Source organism: Lepidochelys kempii, chromosome 8, assembly GCF_965140265.1.
Source record: "Lepidochelys kempii isolate rLepKem1 chromosome 8, rLepKem1.hap2, whole genome shotgun sequence".
NCBI lineage: Eukaryota > Metazoa > Chordata > Testudines > Cheloniidae > Lepidochelys > Lepidochelys kempii.
Window position 1 is genome coordinate 44,526,213 of NC_133263.1, and position 25,289 is coordinate 44,551,501.

The 25,289-nt window shown below is 44.4% G+C and overlaps 1 protein-coding gene across 6 annotated transcripts in view; it reads left to right on the plus strand.

The window, feature by feature from the left end:
* Positions 1 to 25,289, plus strand: part of NOTCH2 (notch receptor 2) — a 134,143-nt gene that overhangs the window by 41,783 nt on the left and 67,071 nt on the right. For 2 of the 6 annotated variants that reach the window (XM_073356270.1, XM_073356269.1), the window contains exons 6-7: positions 20,138 to 20,371; positions 21,824 to 21,979. In XM_073356270.1, coding sequence (XP_073212371.1) covers positions 20,138 to 20,371; positions 21,824 to 21,979 — 390 coding nt within the window. Of the gene's footprint in view, positions 1 to 1,848; positions 1,947 to 2,288; positions 2,650 to 10,745; positions 15,054 to 20,137; positions 20,372 to 21,823; positions 21,980 to 25,289 lie in introns of those variants that run through there. The other 4 variants (XR_012160294.1, XR_012160295.1, XM_073356271.1 and 1 more) reach the window with 4 other exon arrangements.

Below are 25,289 nucleotides of genomic sequence, written 5' to 3' on the forward strand. Positions count from 1 at the left end.
GTATGCGTAAGGGCACTTTCATGGAACTTTGTGACTTGCTTTCCCCTGCCCTGAAGTGCCAGAATACCAAAATGAGAGCAGACCTCACAGTTCACAAGCAAGTGGCGGTAGCCCTGTGGAAGCTTGCAACGCCAGACAGCTACCGGTCAGTCGGGAATCAATTTGGAGTGGGCAAGTCTACTGTGGGGGCTGCTGTGATGCAAGTAGCCAACGCGATCACTGAGCTGCTGCTATCAAGGGTAGTGACTCTGGGAAATGTGCAGGTCATAGTGGATAGCTTTGCTGCAATGGGATTCCCTAACTGCGGTGGGGCGATAGACGGAACGCATATCCCTATCTTGGGACCAGACCACCAAGGCAACCAGTACTTAAACCGCAAGGGGTACTTTTCAATGGTGCTGCAAGCACTGGTGGATCACAAGGGACGTGGGATGGCTGGGAAAGGTACATGACGCTCACATCTTTAGGAACTCTGGTCTGTGGGAACGGCTGCAGCAAGGGACTTACTTTCCAGACCAGAAAATAACTGTTGAGGATGTTGAAATGCCTATAGTTATCCTTGGGGACCCAGGCTACCCCTTATTGCCCTGGCTCATGAAGCCATACACAGGCACCCTGGACAGTAGTCAGGAGCTGTTCAACTATAGGCTGAGCAAGTGCAGAATGGTGGTAGAGTGTGCATTTGGATGTTTAAAAGCGCGCTGGCGCAGTTTACGGACTCAGATCTCCGTGAAACCAATATTCCCATTGTTATTACTGCTTGCTGTGTGCTCCACAATCTCTGTGAGAGTAAAGTGGGAAATGTTTATGGCGGCGTGGGAGGTTGAGGCAAATCGCCTGGCCGCTGATTACACATAGCCAGACACCAGGGCGGTTAGAAGAGCACAGCAGGTGTGCTGCGCATCAGAGAAGCTTTGAAAACCAGTTTCGTGACTGGCCAGGCTATGGTGTGAAAGTTCTGTTTGTTTCTTGATGAAAACCCGCCCCCTTGGTTCACTCTACTTCTCTGTAAGCCAACTGCCCTCCCCTCCCTCCTTTGATCAGCACTTGCAGAGGCAATAAAGTCGTCATTGTTTCAAATTCATGCATTCTTTATTAATTCATCACACAAATGGGGAGATAACTGCCAAGGTAGCCCGGGAGGGGTGGGGGACGAGGGAAGCACTGGGGAGAGGAGGGAAGGACAAGGCCACACTGCACTTCAAAACTTATTGAATGCCAGCTTTCTGTTGCTTGGGCAGTCCTCTGCAGTGGAGTGGTTGGGTGCCTGGAGGTCCCCCCCACCGCATTCTTGGGCATCTGGGTGAGGAGGCTATGGAACTTGGGGAGGAAGGTGGTTGGTTACACAGGGGCTGCAGCGGTGGTCTGTGCTCCTGCTGCCTTTCCTCCACCTCAACCATACGCCGGAACATATCAGTTTGATCCTCCAGTAGTCTCAGCATTGCATCCTGCCTCCTTTCATCATGCTGACGCCACCTCTCCTCTCGCTCATCCCTCCTCTCCTCTTGCTCATCCCTCCTGTCCTTGCATTCATTTTGTGCTTTCCTGGACTCTGATATTGTCTCCTGCAATGCATTGTGCTGGGCTCTTTCAGTGTGGGAGGCCTGCATGAGCTCAGAGAACATTTCATTGTGAGTGTGTTTTTTCTTTACTTCTAATCTTTGATAGCCTCTGGGACTGAGATGATAGGGGGAGCGCTGAAACATTTGCAGCTGCGGGTGGGGAAAAAAGGGAGATTAGTCATCTTTAAAAAGAGACTTTAAAAGAGATTTTAGAGAACAATGGGTGGATTCTTTCATGGTGAACCAAGCTGTTAACATTACATAGCATGTGTGGTTTCTTTACAAGGTCGAATTTTGCCTCTTATATCGAGGTCCTGCCGGTATGGTGTGAGATCTCACACGCAGGGCTGGCGGGCAACAGAATTTGGCTTGCAGGCAGACATGGTAAGCCACAGTCTTTTGGCTTCTTTAACTTTCCTAACATGTGGAAACAGTTTCAAACAGCAGCACCCTAATTTCACATACCAAGCACCCATTGGGTTTGCCCTTTAAAATGGCTTGGCAATTTAAAAGAAGGGGCTGCGGTTTTCGGGTTAACTTGCAGCACAAACCCAACTACTGCCCGCCCCCTTACCCCACACACACTGAATTCTCTGGGATGATTGCTTCACCCCTCCCCCCACTGCGTGGCTAACAGCGGGGATGATTTCTGTTCAGCCACAGGCAAACAGCCCAGCAGGAATGGCCACCTCTGAATGTCCTCTTAATAAAATTCCCCTATTTCAGCCAGGTGACCATGAATGAGATCATTCTCCTGAGGATAACACAGAGAACGGATGTTGCAGGAAGGCCAGCAAACACTGGGACCATACGCTGCCATGCTTTGTTATGCAATAATTCCAGACTACGTGCTGCTGGCCTGCTGTGGTAAAGTGTCCTACCGTGGAGGATGGAATAAAGCTGCCCTCCCCAGAAACCTTTTGCAAAGGCTTTGGGAATCCATCCAGGAGAGCTTCATTGAGATGTCCCTGGAGGATTTCCGCTCCATCCCCATACACGTTAACAGACTTTTCCAATAGCTGTACTGGCTGCGAATGCATCCCAAGTCTTCAGGGCAAATTAATCATTAAACACGCTTGCTTTTAAACCGTGTATTATATTTATAAAGGTACACTCACCCGAGCTGCCTTCTCCGCCTTCAAGGTTTAGGAGCCCGGGTTGGGAGGATATTGGCTCCAAGGTGATAAACAATTCCTGGCTGTCAGGGAGAACGGTTTCTCCGCTTGTCTGGTGTGCGCTATCTTCAACCTCCACCTCCTCGTCATTTTCCTCGTCCCCAAAATCCTCATCCCTGTTGCGTGAGACTCTCCCCTTGCAGGAGTCCAAGTACAGGGGTGGGGCAGTGGTAGGGGCACCCTCTAGAATTGCATGCAGCTCATCATAGAAGTGGCATGTCTGGGTTTCTGACCCCAAGCGGGCATTTGCCTCTTGGGTTTTTTGGTAGGCTTGCCTAAGCTCCTTAAGTTTCACTTGGCACTGCTGCGGGTCCCTGTGATAGCCTCTGTCCTTATGCCCTTGGAGATTTTTTCAAATATTTTGGTATTTCGTCTTTTGGAACAGAGTTTTGATAGCACGGATTCATCTCCCCATACAGCGATCAGATCCAGTACCTCCCGTTTGGTCCATGGTGGAGCTCTTTTGCGATTTTGGGACTCCATGGTCACCTGTGCTGAAGAGCTCTGCATAGTCACCTCTGCTGATGAGCTCACCACACTGGCCAAACAGGAAATGAAATTCAAAAGTTCACTGGGTTTTTCCTTTCTACCTGGCCAGTGCATCTGAGTTGAGAGTGCTGTCCAGAGCAGTCACAATGGAGCACTCTGGGATAGCTCCCAGAGGCCAATACTGTCAAATTGCGTCCACACTACCCCAAATTCGACCCAGCGAGGTTGATTTCAGCGTTTATCCGCTCGTTGTGGAGGAGTACAGAAACCGGTTTTAAGATCCCTTAAAGTCGGAAAAAATGGCTTCGTAGTGTGGACGGGTGCAGGGCTAAACCGATCTAACGCTGCTAAATCTGACCTAAACTCGTAGTGTAGACCAGGGCTAGGTAAATGCATCAGTGTGATTATGGTGCGGTACCAGCCACTCCTTAGTTTGCAACTGACTTTTAATTAAATGTAATTTTGCCCCCACTTCAAAATCCACCAGTAAAGAAACAGCTGCAAAACTAGTAGACTACATCTGGAGCCAATGTAGAATTTTTCCTACAAATTGTTCATGAATTATGACCCTAAACACAGGCTTCTTGTACTCTTGTGGACCTCTAATGCGATTTGCTCCTTAAAAAACAAACAAACAAAGCTTAATTGTACTTTCCTATGAGATCTAGTAATCTTCAAAGCTGTACGCTAGATTAGGCCATATTAAAGTTTTTTAAATACGAAAATCTCTGGATCAGCAGCTCAGGCAAGCGTAAGGTAGGGAATTTGGCTGCTGGAGACTGAAGGTTTCATAAAATCTTTCTAGCTTTTTTCCTGGTACAGATAATCAGCCTCATTGTAAACAGTCATAAAGGAGGCTTGTAAATGGAAAATAACTTTCCACCAAAATTGAACTTAATCAGAAAATTTGTTTTTAAGTGAAAACACATCAGCGAGTGAGGTGTCCCACAGTGTGACTTGTAACACTTTTCTCTATGTCCAAGCTTACGAAAAGAGTGGAGAAAAATAATTCATGTTTGAAGAGTGGCTGCCTCTCCTAGCCCTAACCTGCAGGAGACCTGCAGAGCACGGAACTGGAGAGAGCAGGGGCCTTGGAGGGCATGAGGGAGGCACTCAGTGGGAGAACCCGAGTGAACCTTTTGAGCTCTCATGCTTGCCCCACGCTGCAGACCTTAAAAGATTTGTTTTGACCTATAGCATCTGCAAGCTTTAAGCTGATTTGGGGGTCCTCCTGAGCCTTAGATTTATGGGGTATCCTTTTGACCCCTCTCATGACACTTAGCAATAGTCCACTGAAGAGGCCACTCTGCCTTGTTGGGGCATCATGACCTTAGCTAGGCATACAGGTTTGTTGGCAGGGGCTGCTGACTAGCCCATCCTACAGTTCACGTGAGGGAGAGGTTCCTGATAGGCCATGAGCTTGCTAAGGCTTGTGGGAAGGTTGGGGCTATGGTTAAATTCTCAAGGCTTTCAGAGGCAAAGGCTGGAGTTCCCAACAGTGAGCACCTTGGGCTGTGGGCTGCTAGGCTCAGGAAGTTTTTCATGATCCATCGAAGGCCCTTAAGGGGCAGAAGCGTTTACCCAGGCAGAGCCCTCCTCCTGTGTACATCCTAAGGTCTGCAGGAGATGGGTATTCTCTGGAGGATCTTACATGTGCATTAACAAGGCTCCCCTTCTGCAAAAGCAAAGGGAAGGGAAGGAATGCTGCATACCTTATCCCCTTTGCTCTCTAGAACCAGGCTAAAATTTTACAGAAAAGGTTTGTGTGGGAATTACCTTCATTTTAAGGTATAGTTAAGGTTGTGGGCACATCAGAGCTTTGTGTACGTTACCTTTCAAAAACACTGGCATTTTAGACCCTGCAGACTTTAGACGCTATGAGAATTCAGAATGAAAGCTGAATGTATATGAATGTATACAACCCAAACTGCTTTATCCATAACAAGCAGTTCCACCTTCAGCAATACCTCAGCATTTTCACTGCTACCTCTACTCTGAACTGAGGGCTCGATTCTGTGAAGCACTGAGGACATTAAGTGCCTTGCATGAGGTATTGGCACCTTACTGAAACAGGTCATATGGCAGGTGGCGATCAGTTATCAGTGTCACTGGACAACAGCTAAAATGTGGCCAGATCTTGTAACTGTAGCACTTACATTGAAAGAGCAAAGGTTAGCAGCTCGCTTCGTCGGGTGCGTGCTGTGGAGAATGCAAGGGATGTTTGTTTTTGTACACGCGGGTCATTGGGGGATGGGTGTTTGTCACTGCAGGGGGTTTTCTCTCCCCCCACCCCACTGTCCTGCTGGTGGTAGCTTGTGTGGAGTGATCGCTCTCCTTGCAATGTGTGTGGTGATCGGGGTGGGACATTTTCAGCACAAGTCCAGGTTTTTTCTCCCCCACCCCCCAACTAAAACCCCTCCAACGCATTATCAAGGATCTACAACCTATCCTGAAGGATGACCCAACACTCTCACAGATCTTGGGAGACAGGCCAGTCCTTGCTTACAGACAGCCCCCCAACCTGAAGCGAATACTCACCAGCAACCACATACCACACAACAGAACCACTAACCCAGGAACCTATCCTTGCAACAAAGCCCGTTGCCAACTGTGTCCACATATCTATTCAGGGGACACCATCATAGGGCCTAATCACATCAGCCACACTATCAGACTCGTTCACCTGCACATCCACCAATGTGATATATGCCATCATGTGCCAGCAATGCCCCTCTGCCATGTACACTGGTCAAACTGGACAGTCTCTACGTAAAAGAATAAATGTACACAAATCAGATGTCAAGAATTATAACATTCATAAACCAGTCGGAGAACACTTCAATCTCTCTGGTCACGCGATTACAGACATGAAAGTTATGATATTACAACAAAAAAACTTCAAATCCAGACTCCAGCGAGAGACTGCTGAATTGGAATTCATTTGCAAATTGGATACAATTAACTTAGGTTACCTTGCATAATGACTTAGCCACTCCCAGTCTCTGTTCAAGCCTATTTCCCCTTGTTTTTTCCTAACCCCCTCCCCCCCAGACGTTCTTGTTAAACCCTGGATTTGTGCTGAAAATGGCCCACCTTGATTATCATACACATTGTAAGGAGAGTGATCTCTTTACATAAGCTATTACCAGCAGGAAAGTGGGGTGGGGAGAGAGAGAACCTTTTGCAGTGATAAACACCCATTTTTTCATGATTTGTGTGTATAAAAACAAACATCTTCTGTATTTTCCACAGTATGCATCCGATGAAGTGAGCTGTAGCTCACGAAAGCTTATGCTCAAATAAATTGGTTAGTCTCTAAGGTGCCACAAGTACTCCTTTTCTTTTTGCGAATACAGACTAACACGGCTGTTACTCTGAAACCTGTCAAAGGTTAGTATGGTGATCAAACAGCACAGGTGGTATTGGAGGAGCATGTGTACAAAACACAAAAGATTAACGTTCTCTGGCACACATTTTCAATGCTTTATGGTGCACAAATTTTTAAGACCTATGAGGGCAGAGTTGCTTTAACATTGAATGTTCACACTTCCAGTGATTTGGATTTCTTTTAGGTTAACCTTGACTCTGAACTTTTTCGTTTCTAATTTTTAACTCATAATGTTCATTTAAAGGAATACACATTCAATCCAATGATACTTTCCTGGAACCTTAGCTTCATTTTCACAACAAAATTTGTTTGGAAATGTTAGTCTTTACCTGGCATCTCCCATGAATGTAGCAAACTACTTTTCATGCTAAGGGAATCTTCACTTTTTATATCCATGTCATTCTCCCATGTCAAATTAAATTAGATAAATATTATTTTATATTGTGTCCAAAGTGCACTGGGCACTTCAGACAAAAGACATGGTTGCTACTCTTTAGAGAGTCATCTAAATGGTGTAGCATGAGTTTCCCACCAGGATGTATCTTTCTGTCTTGAATCTTTGCATGGTAATTTGACATGTTGCCAATATTCCATGCCCATCCAGCACAGCTGGGGGTCATCCTTTGTTTAATGTTACTACTACTTCACCATAATCTAGTATGGTTATCACATAAACATTCAGAGAGGATGCTACTATTACAAGCCCACTGAGACATCCTCAGAATTAAATTGTGCCTCAAATCCAAGTGAATAATGTTGGGTAAATGCAAGTATTATTGCTATCAACCCTGCAGGGTTTGGATACTTCTGTGGTTGGGATTTCTTAAAATAACCAGATATGGAGCTGCAGGAACAGATCTTTACATGTCTTGCATGAGTGTTTTGGTGAGGCATGGAGCATCTCTTGTGTAGCCAAACTAATTTTCAACTGTTTACGGCTGTAGAGTAGAGCTTTGCTAATTTTTAACTGAGATGGGCTGGGAAGCAAAAACTGTTTCATGGAGTCTCTTTTGAAAGTGACAGCTCATACTGCTGGTCTCTTATGATTCAGTAAAGGTAGGCACTGCTTTGGAAGCCAAAATCCTGTGGGATGATCTTGAATTGATGCAGTGCCGCTCCACTTATCGCTTTTTTGGGAAAAAGTGTGGTCACAATTTATGTATGTGTAGGCAAGCTTATTACTATGCTTGGCCTATAGAGATGTTACGTTTTGTGAAATGGTTGGAGGATGTAAGTGCTAAGCCTTCGTAGTGTTGTTCCACAGCCTCCTCTTGTAGAGTTTGGTTGTCAAGCTGAGTCCAATTTAAACTGTTTGTTTGCAATTTGAATTTCTCCTTTATAGCAAATCACTCTTAATCTCTGTGCCATGTCCTGTGTGGAGCAGTATTGTGGATACCTAATGTAATCTGTGCTGCATCCTGGGAAGAACAGGACTGTGTAGTATCAAAGCCCCTACTTGTTGAAGAAGCCATCTGCCAGGCGCAATTCTTTGTAGTCTGGCCCACCTCACATTGCAAATATGAATTTCTCTGTTGGTGCCCAAATTCAGCCCTTGGAAGCAGTTTGGTGCTTTCAGCCTAGTCTTCCTGCCCCTGCAGCAAAGCTAACAATCTGTGGAGACTCCCCACTTTGCTGGGGAATGCTCTTGGTTTTTCCTCTCCTTTACTCCTCTTCTCTGAGGAATCAATCATGCTTTCATTGCACAATATCCAGAAACTGTTGTAGTCAGTAATGATCAGCTGCTCTCACCTTCAAGAAGCTCAACTGTGGTCTACCTGTCATTGCAGGTAAACCCTGATGTCAGGCAACTTCCTGCATTTGTCATTGGCAAACTTTCTCAGGTGGTTCTTGGTGAAGCTCCCCCAAAATCATCTCTAGGCTTCTGTAACAAGGAAACCCTCAGAGGCAGACACGGAGGGAATGCTGCAAGCCGTCTGGTGGGTGGAGCCAGGAGGGTCAGGCCCCACATCCTGGAAGCAGAGGGGCGGGACAGGAAGAGGAAGTATAAAAGGCTAGTAGACAACCACAGTGGCCATTGTTTCTAGATGTCATCAGGGCTTTACCATAGCCCTTTGTTCATGGACAAAGCAATCCATGGTTTTTAAGGTGGAGAGTGCACCTGTTTATCTAAGGGGCATCTACATTCAAGTGAAGTGTATGTACAACCATATGGGGCCAGGGCAGCTGAATCCACTGGTTAACTTCAGCTTGGATTGTACTCAAGAAGTGGATTTGTCTCTGTCAAACCGTTCTTACTTTAAGCTTCTCTTCAGGCATGGGGGGTCGATGCTTTCTTACTTCAATTGTTGTGACTCTGGTCCTGTGCTTCTCATCTGTTGCACCAGGGAGCAGAGCTTTAGGCAGGATTTTTCAAAGGAACCCACAGGGTTAAGCATCCCAGCTCCTATATAATTACAGTGGGATTTGGGCACCTTTTAATCTCCGTGAGCATGAGCCTGCCCTGTGTACTGGTGAATGAAAGTGCCACAGTGTGGCTGGCAGCCTCCGGGAGGAATTTTGGTCAAGTCAGCCTGAAGTGGCATGACTTTTCTCTGCCAAGAAGGCTGACAAATATAAAAGAGCTAGAGTGAAAAAATTGCTGTAAGATCTTGTGCTCTCATTTCTCATGTTTAAATTTACTCTTTTCACAGAAACCACTTTCTTCAGTTTCTGTTGCAGAAATAGATACAGTAACAAGTAATACTCATTTTGTGGGGGCAAAAAATGGACTATGCACAGGATAATTTTCAGCACCATAGTACTTCTCCATAACATTTCAAGTGATAAAACAAAGCCTTTAAATTAACCCAGTTAGAAAGGTGATACTGGCCCTGAAATCTCAAAGTAATCAGCTCACTGAGCCCTAAACTACTGAATATATTTGCTTCTAACTTTTCAGAAATTTTAAATCCTTACCCAACAGTGATTGGTATAATGTTTGTGATGCTGGCAGGCCCTTCCATGGGAGTGCAAGAAGCAATGATCACCCTTGCACTAAAATGTACAGAAGCTGGTAAGAAGCTATGGGAGAGTGCAGTCCTATTCCCTGTAGCATCTCCATTGGGGGTTAGCTGTTAAAAAGGGGGCAGGGATGGGAGGGGGAAAGGTTGGATTATGATCCCTTTTCTCTCTTCTACTCCCTGCACAAATTGGCAGAGCTAACCATTGTTGGGGGAGGGCACACTGCACCCTGCAAAGGTGGCAGAGCTGCAGCTCAGGGATGCAAATTCTGGGAGATCCCAGAAAGGATTCCCACGTACTTGACCACAATTCATCCTGGAGTCTGCCATCCACATTCAGCTTCATCCACAGTTTGAGGGTAAATTCATGCTAGGTAAGGAAGTCTGGAATCAAAGGGATTTAAATTCCTGCTTTAGCTAAGATTGCATTGAGTATGAATTATGAAATATCGATCAGATCTTCAATATCATTCTGCGCTGCTTGCTAATTCCCAATAATGAGTCTGGATTAGCAGATGACCACTAAGGAAACAGTACAACTTTAATATGTTAGATGATCTCTGGTAGAATGAACATCTGCCAATCCAGAACACATGTTCCTCTTGTTCCCTCATGTTCGTAGTGATCTTCCAGCTTTGGAAGTACTCTTTGAATGTGCCAAGCAGTCTCTTGAGGGGCTTGAACAGTGGCACTGAATGACATTTGCATAAACTTGTCTCCAAGATGAAGAGGGCTGGACTGCCGGTACTGAGTCTGGATTGGTGGGTGAGATGAGACTAACAGATAAGACAGTTGTTCTAACTCCTGCTGACATCATCTTTGGTCATTTTCTCCTACTAAGACCTGGTCTACACTTATAAGTTTGGCTTTCATAGCTGTGTTGACCATTCTCCCTCCCCTCTGACATAGCTATGAGGAAGCCCTACTTAGATGTTGTTATACCAGCAAAAATGTTGTTTTGCTCATATAATGTAGTCTGTTTGGGGAACTGGTATAAGCTGTCTCTCCACTGGGGCAGGTTGCTGGTACAGCTATATCAGGAAACCCCTTCAAGTGAAGACCAGACCTTATAATGAGGTGATTAATGTCTTTAGGTAATTACTAAAAATACATTGCTGTATTAGTCTGAGAACATGGAGCATTTTTGTGACTTTTGTATTTTGTCTTACAGATCTCTTCACTTACTAGGTCTTTTCCAAGTTTACTGTGTTTTCTAGAGGAGGTGAAGAGAGAGGGGATGGACAAGATGAAGAGTGGTTTAATGTGGTGATGTATCTCCTTTCGACCACTTCTCCATCACCATCCCATCCCAAAGCACTTCACCAGCCACCACCCTGTCAGAGCACCCAATCATTTCATACCACCAGTGACTTTCCACATCATTCATTTTTCTCATTTATATTAGTGCCTCCAAAGAGGCCCCCAGGAGGAGCTGCATGTGCAACCACTAGATCATGAAACTGTTTTCGGGCAATAATTGGCGGTTAGGGGCATGTACAATTCACTAAAGCCCAACATTTTAAGTCAGAAGGCTTAAAATCCCCTCTAACAGTACCTCGGTTTCTCTGTCTGCCTCATGGAGTGGTCATGAAATTATCCTTGTTTTCCATCATGTTATCTTAAAATGATTGTAGTTTATATCTAACCTAAATCAGGGATGCAATTCAGAGTCAGGTCTTATATTTGATAATAGATACACACTGGTAGTTTTTCCTATCTTGGGTTGCCTCCAGCTTTGCCCAAGATGGCAGATCATCAAAAACCCTTGCATTTAGGAGCCATTCCTAATCATCCGGGTAAGTTCTTTGTTTCAGATAAGCCTAAAAGGTGCTTTTTATGCCTTGGGGAAGAACCACTCTGCTGCCAGTGGCTGTGCTTGCGATGCCTACAAATTCTTCAGAAAGATCAAAAGACATGGGTCCAGCAAGGTGTTGTGGTGGTGCATAAGTTGAGGAGACCTCTTCTTGAAAAGCCTCCCCAGATGTAAATAATGTGTCCACTAAGCCTCCCCCAGGCTGAGAGGGGTAGTCGTGGCTATGGTGCCTGGTGGAGAATTATTGAAATGAGTTCTAGGGTCTCAGAATCAGCGTTCATCTGATGTATTGGATCCATGAGATCTGATCCTGAGCCCTAGGAGAGTCTGAGAAAAGACTCTGACGTTGAAACACAGGATTGCCATGTTAGAACGGACCCATGGTCCATCAGCCCCATTATTTATTCGCTGATGGTGGCAGACACTGGATGCTTCAGAGGAAGGGGCAAGATGCCCCACGTAGGCAGTTGTGGGGTAATCTGCACCACCATGAAGCTCTCAATCCCTTACAGAGATTGCATTAAACCTACATAAAACACCCATCCCTCTTAGCCAGATTCAAAATTCTTGACTTCAGTGACATTCTGTGGCAATAAATTCCAGAGTTTAATTATGCATGTGATGGGAATATTTCCTCTGACACATTTTGAATTTCCCACCTATCAATTTCATTGAATGTCCCCTTGTTCTTGTGTTATGAGGCATGGAGAACAGAATGTCTTGATCTACCTTCGCTAGACTATCCATTACGTTATATGTTTTTATCATGTCCCTTCTTTCTCTCCTTTCAATGGTAATCAATCCATTTCTTCAAACTATTGCCACAGGAGTTTTCCATGCACCAATCAGTCTTCTTATCAGTGTCTGAAACCTCTCTATTTCAATACCCTTTTCGAGGTGGGAAGTACTGTATACAGTGTTCCAGATGAGGCTTCATCATTGATTTACATATATATATTCTGCATTATACTAAATTGTTAGCTTTTTCATCTGCACTTGCCCATTGAACAGAGGTCTTCATTGACTTTCCCCTTCAATATACATTACCTTGCATTTATCAGCATTGAATTTCACTTGCCATAGTGTTGTCTGTTCACCTAACTTGGTTAGGTTTCTCTAACATAAATAACTTTGTCATATGGAAAGTTTGTTACCTCACTGCTCTGCCCACCTTTCCAGATCATTAACAAGATGTTAAACACTGGACCTAATGGAGATCCTTGAGACATTGTGCTGTTAACCTTTTATCATGATGAAAATTGACCACTTATTCTTACTATTTTCTTGTGTCTGCCAGTTTTTGAGCCATGACAGCACTTTGTCTCTCACCCCATCACTACTTAGTTTCTTTAACAGCCTCTTGTGAGGGATCATGTGAAAGGGTTTTTGAAAATGTAAATTACATCACCTGGTTCTCATTTGTCCCCTGCTTTTACATGCATGCAAGTCTAATTGGCGAAAGACAACTTTCCTTTCCCTGTCATATCTTTCAGATGTTTTTGTTCTAGTTTAAAGGATCCATTCAACCGATTCACTAGATACAAATGTGAGATTTACTGATTTGTAATTCCCCAGATCATCCCTCGAGAATAGGGCCTCCACACCTGGGCTGATGGGATCTGTCTCCTTTATTGGACTTTCTATCTGATCCACTTGGCAAAGCCCCCGTGAGACACTCTGAGCTTGTAGATGATGTCATATGACCTGGAATCATGTTCTGCACTGATCCACCACTACTCTTCCTTAGGATATGTGGTATCAGGTTCTCTAATATTCCCTCCAAAGCAGTCTTCCTCTCTGCAGTGTTGGATGAGGTCTGGTGTTGTGGAAGGTTTTGTACAGGTCTATCTAGTCTATCTATTTGAAGGGTGCTCAATACCAGTTAGATCTGAGCTTAGTGCTTTGGTGAACTTGCTTCTAAGGAAAATGGGCATTGGTATACTTGATCACAAATGAACTCCAAAGGGAGTCTGGAGAGCCCAGGAAGTTCTTGAGAGCCTCTGTCCTATTAAATGTCTTCAACACTAAAATAAGGTCTGGTCTTCACTACGGGAGATCGGTGTTGCTGCAATTGCAGCAGCGGGGTCGATTTAGCAGGTCTCGTGACGACCTGCAAAATCGACAGCAGAGCACTTTCCGATCGACCTCGATACTCCAGCTCCCCAAGAAGATTAAGGTAAGTTCGTGGGAGAGCATCTCCCATCGACGCAGCACAGTGAAGACACTAGGATAAATCGACCTAAGCTACGTCAACTCCAGCTACATTATTCACATAGCTGGAGTAGTGTAACTTAGGTCGACTTACCCCGGTAGTGAAGACAAGCGCTAAATCTAAATGGGTATTATTAGTGGGGAGAGGGGTGTTGACTTGAGCTGGGTGGGGGTTTTTCGGTAAACAGTAAATTCACTGAAAAATGTATTTTTGGGGGCACCAAAACTGTTCATGAATTTGGGTAGAATTCAGTAAATAGCTTTGTGTGAAGAAAATTGAAAATGTTGCTACTGATGTGGAGTGGGATTCTTGGTGGAGGGAGAAGAGCCAATGGGACATGCTTTCTGGAGGTACATCTGCTACTGTTTCTCTGAATGTTTCTCGGCTGCTTCCTCATCTCCAGGTAATGCCTCAGTTTTTCAGAACTTAGTGTGCGCAGTGGCTGTGGTTCTATCTCTGCAGCTGCCTTGCTAATGAAGCCATACAGTTTTTTGGCATCCTGGAGCTCCTAGAGAGAGGTATGGAGATATCAATGAGGGCTTGGTGGTGCTAGGTAAGGAAGTCTGGAATCACCCTGACTCTCTCTTCCTTCTGTACCAAGGAAATCTGAGCACTGATACCAGGTTCCCAGGAAGAGTTTCTAATTTTTCTTCATCTTGCACTAGGCTGACCTTGTAGACTCTGCTGTGAAAGAGGTGCATAAAGCTGGGAACATGTCTTCAACCCCTGAAAACAGCCTACATGATTAAATGTGCTGGAAAGAAAAAAATATTCCTTGGTGTCCTTAAATTTGAGAGCTGCCAGCTACCTGGCCATTATGGCCATATATAAAATTTCTTTGTGCTGATCAAAAGCTGCCCTTTTCAAAAATCCCATCAGAGATATCGGAAAAGTGTTTGCTCTGCAAATGGGAGCCATAGAAATAATGTACATCTAAAGTATCCTATTCTGTATAGTTGCTCTTGGAGAACTTAATCCCAGATGACTTCCAAGAAACAAAAGCACAGAAAGTACCTCTGTTTCATAGTCAATAAACATTTAGCGCTGAAGGTTGTTGTCTTATTCTGTCTGTTTTCTGTTTTGAAATACTACATGGACTAGGTGCTTACTCTGTACAAGGTCAGTTAGAGCCAGTCTTCATTTCCCTGATTTCTCTGGCTCTGCAAATATGTGGGTCAGAATAAGATTGAAGTGGTTTCTTGGAGAAACTTGTTGTCATAAACATACAGCATAAAATCCCTCCTTTACCTGTAAGGGGTTAAGAAGCTCAAATAACCTGGTTGGCACCTGACCAAAAGGACCAATAAGTGAAGAAGATCCTTTCAAATCTGTGGGGGGAGGTTTTGTTTGTGCTCTCTTTGTTTGTGCTCTCTCAGGACAGAGAGAGGGACCAGGCAGGAAGAAACCTTCTCCTAAAACCCTACCTGAAATAAGCATCTAAGATTACAAAAATTGTAAGTAAAGCAAGGAAATACGTTAGATTATCTTTTGTTTTAGCTTGTGAATTTTGCCTGTGCTAAGTGGAAGGTTTAGTCCTGTTTTTTGTAACCTTAAAGTTTTGCCTAGAGGGGAATCCTCTGTGTTTTAAATCTTATTACCCTGTAAAATTACCTTCCATCCTGATTTTACAGAGGTGCTTCTTTTACTTTTTTCTTTATAATGAAGTTCTGCTTTTAAGAACCTGATTGGTTTTTAGTGTCCTAAAACCCAAGGGTCTGGTCTGTGCTCACCTTGTTTACCTATTTGGTTGGTATATTATTCTCAATCCTCCCCAGGAAAGGGGGTAAAGGGACTTGAGGGGATATTTTGGGGAAACAGGAACTCCAAGTGGTCCTTTTCCTGAATCTTTGTCTAACTCACTTGGTGGTGGCAGCAATGATGTTCAAGGACAAGGAAGAATTTGTGCCTTGCAGAAGTTCTTAGCCTAAGCTGGTAGAAATAAGCTTAGGGGGTCTTTCATGCGGGTCCCCACATCTGCACCCCAGAGTTCAGAGTGGGGAGGGAACCTTGACACTTGTGCATCCCCTGCTCATTTTATATTCCGTGTATGAGCTTTCCTTTTATTAAGGAGTTGCATAGTTCCCCAAATTTGCATAGAAGCATAGAGGATTAGGGTTGGAAGAGACCTCAGGAGGTCATCTCGTCCAACCCCCTGCTCATAGCATGTTTGTGCTTAAAGCATTGTCCAACAACACTTCACCAATTCATATTGTGCATAACTGCAAATATACAACAAATGCCTCTTACAGGTTGCATTGGTCCAGATTCCAGTCTATTGTGATGGGGCAAGGCCAGATGACTATAGAATGTTGCATCCGATGAAGTGAGCTGTAGCTCACGAAAGCTTATGCTCAAATAAATTGGTTAGTCTCTAAGGTGCCACAAGTACTCCTTTTCTTTTTGCAAATACAGACTAACACGGCTGTTTCTCTGAAACCTATAGAAAAGTAGTGGGAGATAGATATATTAGCTCCTGGCTAAACAAATCCCTGGTACCAGGATAAGTGAAATGGCAGCTGCTCCAGGTCAATTAAGACACCTGGGGCCAATTAAGAACTTTCCAGAAGGCAGGGAGAACGCTAGCTTGATTGGGACACCTGAAGCCAATCAGGGGCTGGCTGAAACTAGTTAAAAGCCTCTCAGTTAGTCAGGTGGGTGTGCATGTCAGGAGCTGTGGGAGGAAGTTGCGCTGTAGGAGAGGCTGAGTAGTACGCACCATATCAGGCACAAGGAAGGAGGCCCTGAGTGGAGCTTGAGGAAGTGAGGGCTGCTGTGAGGGAAGTAGCCCAGGGAATTGTACATGTCATGTTTCTAAAAGGTCAGCTACCATAGCTGATACTATTAGGGTCCCTGGGCTGGAGCCCGGAGTAGAGGGTGGGCTCGGGCTCCCCCCACCCACCTTTGTCCCCTGATTAATCACTTGAGACTGGGAGACAACAGCGATTGTGCAAGGAAGGATAACTTCTCCTCACCTCCCTCACTGGCTTATGATGAAAATGGCTCAGTAGACTGTGACCCTTGTCTCTAGAGACAGAAGGGTTATGTGCAGGGTCACAGTAAGCCTCTGAGGCTAGCGAAATCTACCAGGAAACATGGGACCCACAGAGGCAAGGACAGAGCTTTGTCACACTATGTTACAGATACATCTGGAGAAACTCCATTGACTAAGTATTTTAGACTTGTTCCTTATTTCAGAGCTTTTTTTTGTCCCTCACAATCTCAGCTCAGGCTTAGTCTGTCTATGCAAATTTTCAGAGGTAAAATTTGAATATCTTGTGCAAGGGATAGATTTTTTTTAAAACAGTTTTTAAAAGACATTTAGGGTTAATGTTACTTTCCCCATTATTCTTAACTAAAGACTTGTCAGCAGAGGCTGAAGATTAATCTTCAGAGAAACTCCCAATCCCAGGATTCACTGGGACCGAAGCCACAGGTTTCTTTAGGCACAGCTTCCATCCATCATCACCTCCTCACAGTGTTCCTCTTCCCCATTCTGGTAGCTCAGGGGCCAGGATCTTCCCTGAGGACGTGGGGTTATATTTCCATTGAGAACAATGGGAGGCAGTGACCATCTTTTCTAAAGGCAACCCGTGTCCTCAGTCCCATTAAGAACAATAGATGATGATTACCACTTTGAAAGAGGGCAGTCCTTGAGTTTCTCTGAAGACATGCCAACTTCTGAGAGAATAGCTTCCAGTCATGAAGAGTAACTAGAAAAATGACCACTAATCCAGTAGTGCCAAAACCAAGCATTTAAAAACCATAAGGCTTTTAAAAATACGTGTTGGGTTTTGATTTACCTTCTGGTTTTTGAACCTCTAGGGTTATGCTTGGGGCATGATTTCAAGCTTTTCTTCCTTAATCAGGAGGGTTGGAAACTTTTTAAAATGAGAACTGAAATTCTTATGTATTCACACAAGTCCAGGAGTTGGGGCTTTAAAAAACACTAAATATCGCAAGATAAGATAAAATCCCAAGAGTTGGCAGCAGTGATTAATTTGAACTGTCTCCTCAAAAACGGCCTGATGCATTACTCAGCCTGGAGGGGAAACCATGGAAAGATGTTCAGGAAGATATAAGTGGGTGCAGGAGGAAAAGGAAATTTGCGTGTTGGGGGGAGGAAAATGTGGTGAGCAGGAAGGAGAGAGACACCAAGGCTCTGGTGATTCAAAGCAGCTGTAAACCCAGCTTAACTGGGCAGTGCTCTCCAGTTGCCTTGTGTTGCTCTAAATCAGTGTGAAGTGGCCAGAACCTAACTGAATCTGGAACTGAAAGTTATAATTTGAAAAAAAAATTCAGGATGAACACTACATATCTTCAAATTGTTAGTGTTCTGTCATAAAACATGGTAGTGTTCTCTTGGTTTCTTGTTTATGGCTCATATTTATAATTTAAATATGGAACTGCTGTGACAAACTACATTAACATGGAGCTACAGTTGAGCACGTCAATAATTTAGAGCATTTATTAGTGGACTGTAGTTATCCCACAAATTAGCATTATGGATCCAGGAAATTCAGAGCGAAGGTTAAACTAGCAGGCATGTTAGTCTGGAAATGCACAGTTAAATCACCCAAACAACCTTAACTCTGCAAAGTAGTGTCCCCATAATGGGAAAAATATGTATATACATTCGATATAGATCTTTAAAATCAGTTTAATCTACTCCAGGACCACAGTCAATGCCTTCATTCTTACTGCATGGTGTCACGACAGGCATTATACACCTGGATTGATGCTAAGCCTATCAGACAAAAAAGGCCATTTGCACTTCTGGTGCTTTCACTGCAGCCCGCAAGCTGTTGAGAAAAATTTCAAAGCATGGCTAAAGCTAATGCCATTTTCTTGAGACTTTTCTTTGCAAATTCAGTGGACTTAGAGGAGAAAATAATCAGTCAGTCTTTGACTGGATATAAGTTAACACTCAGAAGGCAAGAGAAACACAGCATCTTTAATGGATCTTTAACTCCAGGAGCATGCACTTTAGACTGAGGGTATGTTTACACAGTAAAAGTTCTGCACAGGTTAGCCTATTTGTGCTATCTTGAATCCAGCCTGTACAAGTAACAATAGCAGTGAAGACATGCAGCACGGGGTTCAGAACAGGTAATATAGGCCCAGCACAGACTTGGATATGTACTCGGCTTACTAGCCTGCTTTGAAACCCACACTTCTGTTGCCCTTACTATTGGTACTTGTGTTAGCTGGATTCAAGCTTGCTTGGGTAAGCTAGTCTTGTGCAGTTTTCCTGTGTAGACATACTCTGAGTCTGCTCAGGCTTCTAGCAACATCTAGTTTATACTGGTCATGTCCAGAGACATGATGCAGATACCCCTAGGATAGGTATCTGCAAAACTACTCCTTGCTCATATCCCCATGTATATTGTGACAGGGTCGAGCCAGATGGCTACAGGGGAGTGACAGAAGGCAGATATATTAGCCCCAGGTTAAGTAGGTTCCTTTTCCCTGGGTAAGATAACAGGGAAGGTTCCAGAACAATCAGGAACCTTCTGGAGACAATTAAGACACACAGGCTGATTAGAACACCTTCAGCCAATCAAGAAGCTGTTAGAATCAATTAAGGCAGGCTAATCAGAGCACCTGGGTTTAAAAAGCAGCTCACTTCAGTTTGTGGTGTGCGTGTGAGGAGCTGGGAGCAAGAGGCACTAGGAGCTGAGAGTGAGAAGGCATACTGCTGGAGGACTGAGGAGCACAAGCATTGTCAGACACCAGGAGGAAGGTCCTATGGTGAGGATAAAGAAGGTGTTGGGAGGAGGCCATGGGGAAGTAGCCCAGGGAGTTGTAGCTGTCGCACAGCTGTTCCAGGAGGCACTCTAGACAGCTGCGTTCCACAGGGCCCTGGGCTGGAACCCAGAGTAGAGGGCAGGCCCGGGTTCCCCCCAAACCTCCTAACTCCTGGTCAGACACAGGAGGAGTTGACCTGGACTGTGGGTTCACGAAAACGGCCAAACTGAGGGCTGCCGTGAAGCTCCAAGGTGAGCAAATCCGCCAATATGCGCAAGACCCACCAAGGTAGAGGAGGAACTTTGTCACGATATGTTCTTCCAAGGCAGTGTGCCTCCCCTTTGACGTGCAGTGTGCCTCCCCTTCTAGGGCTGGAGGAAAATTCATTGTCACAATAACTAAATGGCCAGGAGCCTTTCTGTTGAGGCTGTGAACATGATAGTTGTGTTAATAGCTATGCCTGCTAAGGACTGGATTGGGACACTAACTGCTCAGACAGGGCACTGGTAAGCTGATGAAGTTGTTTGTTAGCCCAAAGGACTTATTTGTTGCAAGTATATCTGTTTTCACTTGGCAATGCATGGGTCACCTCCATTTAGAGGTTAAAGCAATAGTGGGTACCTGGGTGTGTTTAACCAATTATGTTTTTCTTAGAAGTACTCCCAAGACTGTCATTTTCTATTCCACAAACTGTCCCGTATTCAGGATTTCTGACTCTCCCTCAGATAGTGGAATGGCGTCTTGTGGAAGGCTTCCCTGGAATTCTGTTAAACTCATCCTCTTGACTTGCCAGGTCAGTTTTGTACTGAGGATGTGGATGAATGTCAGCTCCAGCCCAACGCCTGTCAGAACGGAGGGACCTGCACCAACCACAATGGAGGCCACAGCTGTGTCTGTGTCAATGGCTGGAGCGGGGAGGACTGCAGTAAGAACATTGACGACTGTTTCAATACTCCCTGTGCTGCCGGGTCCACTTGCATTGATCGTGTGGCTTCATTTACATGTATCTGTCCAGAAGGAAAGACAGGTAAGGATGAGAAATGTGCATAGCTCTGGGATTGCTGTTCTGTGCTGCCGGCGGACAGCTAGAGGTGTAGGGTACCATTTCTAAAGTAAACTAAAATGTACCTTTTAAAAAACTTTAAAAAGTGTTACTCATTTCTGGCTAGGGAGCTCACACTGCAGGAGCAGCTCCCCTGTTCGGTGAGAGGGTGTAATGCACCCTCCTCTTTGTGACCATCCACCACTTGTGTGGAAGAGGACCCTCTCTTGGGAATGTTCCTAGCCATGCATGCAGGAGCACAAGTGAAAGGGAAGGTTTCTTATACTCTCTGCACCCTCCTCACCTGTGCAAAGACCAGCCAGCATCTGGCCTGTCACAGGATAAATTGTGAACAGTAAGATTATAATTGTTTAACGTTGAGGCTTCCAATAGAAGTGCTTAAAAGCATAAATGAAGGCTAACAGGACAACCCTAACTGTCCTTGTGTGTGCACATGGCACAGGGATAGATCCTGGCTCACACCCAGGCCCCCTGGCACATTCGGGCAGTGTGGAGGAAGTGGCCTTGGACAAGGAGAAACTGGGGCAGTTTGGACTTCAGGGCAGGCAGCTGCATCACTGTGTGGGGCCCGAATGCTCTCTGATGGCACCCTGTGGGTGGTAAGGGACTCCTCTGTGACCAAGGGCAGGATAAACTGGCCACCCTGCACACACCAAGGGGAAAGACCGTTGTGATCCCTTATTTAAGGGAGGAAGAATTACTTGCAGACCCTGTGAGGGCTGTACTACCCTGAGAAGGTATGGTTGGATGGGGCCCTGTGCAAGAACTGGAATACAGCTTGTCTATAAAACCAGAGCCCAGGAATGGGGGGACTGGATTTTGGAGCTCCTGTGCCTCTGAGATAACACACCCATACAACTAAAGTGGGGAACTGGGACGTGGCTTCGTACAGGAGGAGTGGTGCTTTAAAGCTGCCTTACCTGGCCTGGTGGGGAATCCCCTGCAGGTGTAGATAAGAAGCTAAGAGCATTGACATACCAAGGGAGCTGCACTGGCAGTCTGGAGGCTATGCAATAGCTCCTGAGCAGGTTGAGGACTGAGGAAGGGAGCTGCATTGGTGTGTTCACCAGAAGATGTACCATGCTAGCTGGGGCGGGGAGAGAAAGAGGAAGAGGTGCTCCCAGCTGATGCTTTAAACACTAAACCATTATAGCATACAGGGAGTACTGACAAACGCTTTGAAACCACAGCAGTATGACATGCCATTTTATTATGCTGTACAGTATATGGTCAGATTCCAATGGCAAATGTCTGCAGAAGACATCATCTTCTGTCATGGTTCCAGTCGCCTCTTGGCATGGGAAATGGGACCTTAAAAAAATCAGTGTGGAGAATGCTAAATGTGTAGTGCAACCTGATGAAGAGATTTTATTCTTTTCAATGAACTGCTTAGTGTGACCTCCTTTGCTTCTGTAGGTCTCCTGTGCCACTTGGATGATGCATGTGTTAGCAACCCATGCCTGATGGGAGCTCTGTGTGATACCAACCCTCTGAATGGACACTACATCTGCACCTGTCCCCAAGGCTATAAAGGAGCAGACTGTACTGACGACGTGGATGAGTGTGCTATGGGTGAGTTCCCATCTGCTCTTTGTGCTTTTGCTAATAGGTAGGTTTGTGGATTGTTCTACTTGAGAAACTGATGGAGGAACAGCTTGGTGAAGTACGTGATCTATGTGATACAAAGGCCCAGGATACAGTTTTGCATTGTTCCATCAACAATTTAAGACTTGCGTCGTACTTTTGATCTTCACAGCACTTTACGAACATTGTAACCTCTCTCCAGCTCTGAAACGTAGGCTAGAATGACCACTCCTCTATGAAAAGGAGTACTTGTGGCACCTTAAAGACTAACAAATTTATTTGAGCATAAGCTTTCGTGAGCTACAGCTCACTTCATCGCATGCATGCATCCGATGAAGTGAGCTGTAGCTCACGAAAGCTTATGCTCAAATAAATTTGTTAGTCTCTAAGGTGCCACAAGTACTCCTTTTCTTTTTGCGGATACAGACTAACACGGCTGCTACTCTGAAACACTTCTCTATGGGAAGCTGAAATAGAAATTAAATGACTGCCCAGATGTTGGAGTCTGTCACTGAGATCAAAACTCAGAAGTACCAGACTTCCAGAGATCCATCTAGTCAGAAGCCGGTCTCTGAGAGTGGGTAGTATTGGCTGCTTCAGAGAAAGGTGCAAGAAGCCCTGCGTAGTCAGTTATGGGATACTTGCCCTCACAGAAGTTTCCAATTAATCCCCAATACTTAGAGGTTGAAGCAAGAGAGCTTGTATTCCTTCCATAACTCTTCCCATACTTACTGCTATAGCTCTGGATATTCATGTCATCCATATAATATCTCTAATCCTTATTAAACCTGATGAGCTTATGGCCTCAATTACATCTTGTGGTAATGAGTTCCATAGCTAATTATGTTAATTGGAAAATGTTTCCTCTCAACCATTTTGTATATACCACCTTTAAATGTCACTGAATGACTCTGGTTTTGTGTTATGAGACAGGGTTAAGATCCCAATGAATCTTCTCTGTATATTTTGTATACATGTATGTATTTATTTTGTATATCTTATCTGTCTGCTCCCAAGCCATTGTCTTCATAGAAGTTTTTCTATGTCCCTAATAATTCTTATCCATCTCAGAACCCCTTCCAATTCTTTCTGATGTACTGAAATCAGTAATACTGTACCATATTCCAGTTGGGGGCATGCCATTGATTTATATAATGGCATGATTTCCATATTTTCTATCCCATTCCTTCTGCATATCTAATAAACCCCACCAGATGATCTGATGGCTCCTTCTGGCCTTAAATTCTATGGTTCATACTCTCTTCAGGGAGTCTCAATAGGATTGATTCTCCATTAGGACCTTTGCTTGGCTCATATAATTATAGAACCTAAACTTCTATATAGACTTATGTGTAGTGCTGGTGGGGAGCCGGTGGTCGTGGTACATGTAGGTACCAGTGACATAGGGAAGGGTAGAAGAGAGGTCCTGAAGGCCAAATTTAGGCTGCTGGGAAAGAGATTGAAGTCCAGGACCTCCATGGTGGCATTCTCTGAAATGCTTCCAGTTCCACACGCAGGGCCGGTTAGACAGGCAGAACTGCAGGGTCTCAATGTGTGGATGAGACGATGGTGTAGGGAGGAGGGGTTTAGATTTATTAGGAACTGGGGAAACTTTTGGGAAAGAGGGAGCCTATACAGGAAGGATGGGCTCTACCTAAACCAAAATGGAACCAGATTGCTGGCACTTAAAATTAAAAAGGTCATTGAGCAGTTTTTAAACTAAGGGCTGGGGGAAAGCCGGCAGGTGTGGAGGAGCACATGGTTCGGACAGTGACATCCCTTGGGGAGGATCTACTAATGGAGATTCTCTATGACCTAGTAAGGAGGAGAGGATGGAAGATGATCAAATACAGGTAGGATCTGATGAGAAACAGTCAAATGAAGAAAATTCCCATTCAGTTACATCATGTAATAGACAGCTAAAAAGTGACAAGTTTTTAAAGTGCTTATACACCAATGCTAAAAGTCTAAATAATAAGATGGGTGAACTAGAGTGCCTCATTTTAAATGAGGATATTAATATAATAGCATCACAGAAACTTGGTGGAATGAGGATAATCAATAGGACACAGTAATACCAGGGTACAAAATATATCGGAAGGACAGAACAGGTCACACTGGTGAGGGAGTGGAGCTATATGTGAAAGAAAGTGTAGAATCAAATGAAGTAAAAATCTTAAATGAACCAAACAGTACCATAGAATCTCGATGGATAGGAATTCCATGCTCTAATAATAAGATATAGCAGTAGGGATATATTACTGACCACCTGACCAGGATGGTGACAGTGACTGTGAAATACTCAGGGAGATTAGAGAGGTTATTAAAATTTAAAAAATTAATAATAATGGGGGATTTCAACTATCCCGATATTGACTGGGTACATGTCACCTCAGGACGGGATGCAGAGATAAAGTTTCTTGGCACCTTAAATGACTGCTTCTTGGAGCAGCTAGTCCTGGAATCCACAAGAGAAGAGACAATTCTTGATTTAGTCCTAAGTGGAGCACAGGATCTGGTCCAAGAGGTGAATATAGCTGGACTTCTTGGTAATATTGACCATAATATAATTAAATTTAACATCCCTATGGCGGGGAAGACACCACAGCAGCCCAGCACAGTAGCATTTAATTTCAGAAAGGAGAACTACACAAAAATGAGGAAGTTAGTTAAACAGAAATTAAAAGGTACTGCCCCAAAAGTTAAATCCCTGCAAGCTGCACGGAAACTTTTTAAAGACACCATAATAGAAGCTCAACTTAACTGTATATCCGAAATTAAAAAATCATAGAGAACCAGGAAGTGCCACCGTGGCTAAACAACAAAGTCAAAGGAGCAGTGAAAGGCAAAAAGGCAGCCTTTAAAAAGTGGAAGTTAAATCCGAGTGAGGAAAATAGAAAGGCACATAAACTCTGGCAAATGACATGTAAAAAATATAATTAGGAGGGCCAGAAACAAATTTGAAGAACAGCTAGCCAAAGACTCAAAAAGTAATTTCAACAGATGTTTTAAGTACATCAGAAGCAGGAAGCCTGCTAAACAACCAGTGCAGCCACTGGACGATCAAGATGCTAAAGGAGCACTCAAGGAGGATAAGTCCATTGTGGAGAAACTAAATGAATTCTTTACATCGGTCTTCACGGTTGAGGATGTGAGGGAGATTCCCAAACATGAACCATTCTTTTTAAGTGACAAATCTGAGAAACTGTCCCAGATTGAGGTGTCATTAGAGGAGGTTTTGGAACAAATTTATAAACTCAACGGTAATAAGTCACCAGGACCAGATGGTATACACCCA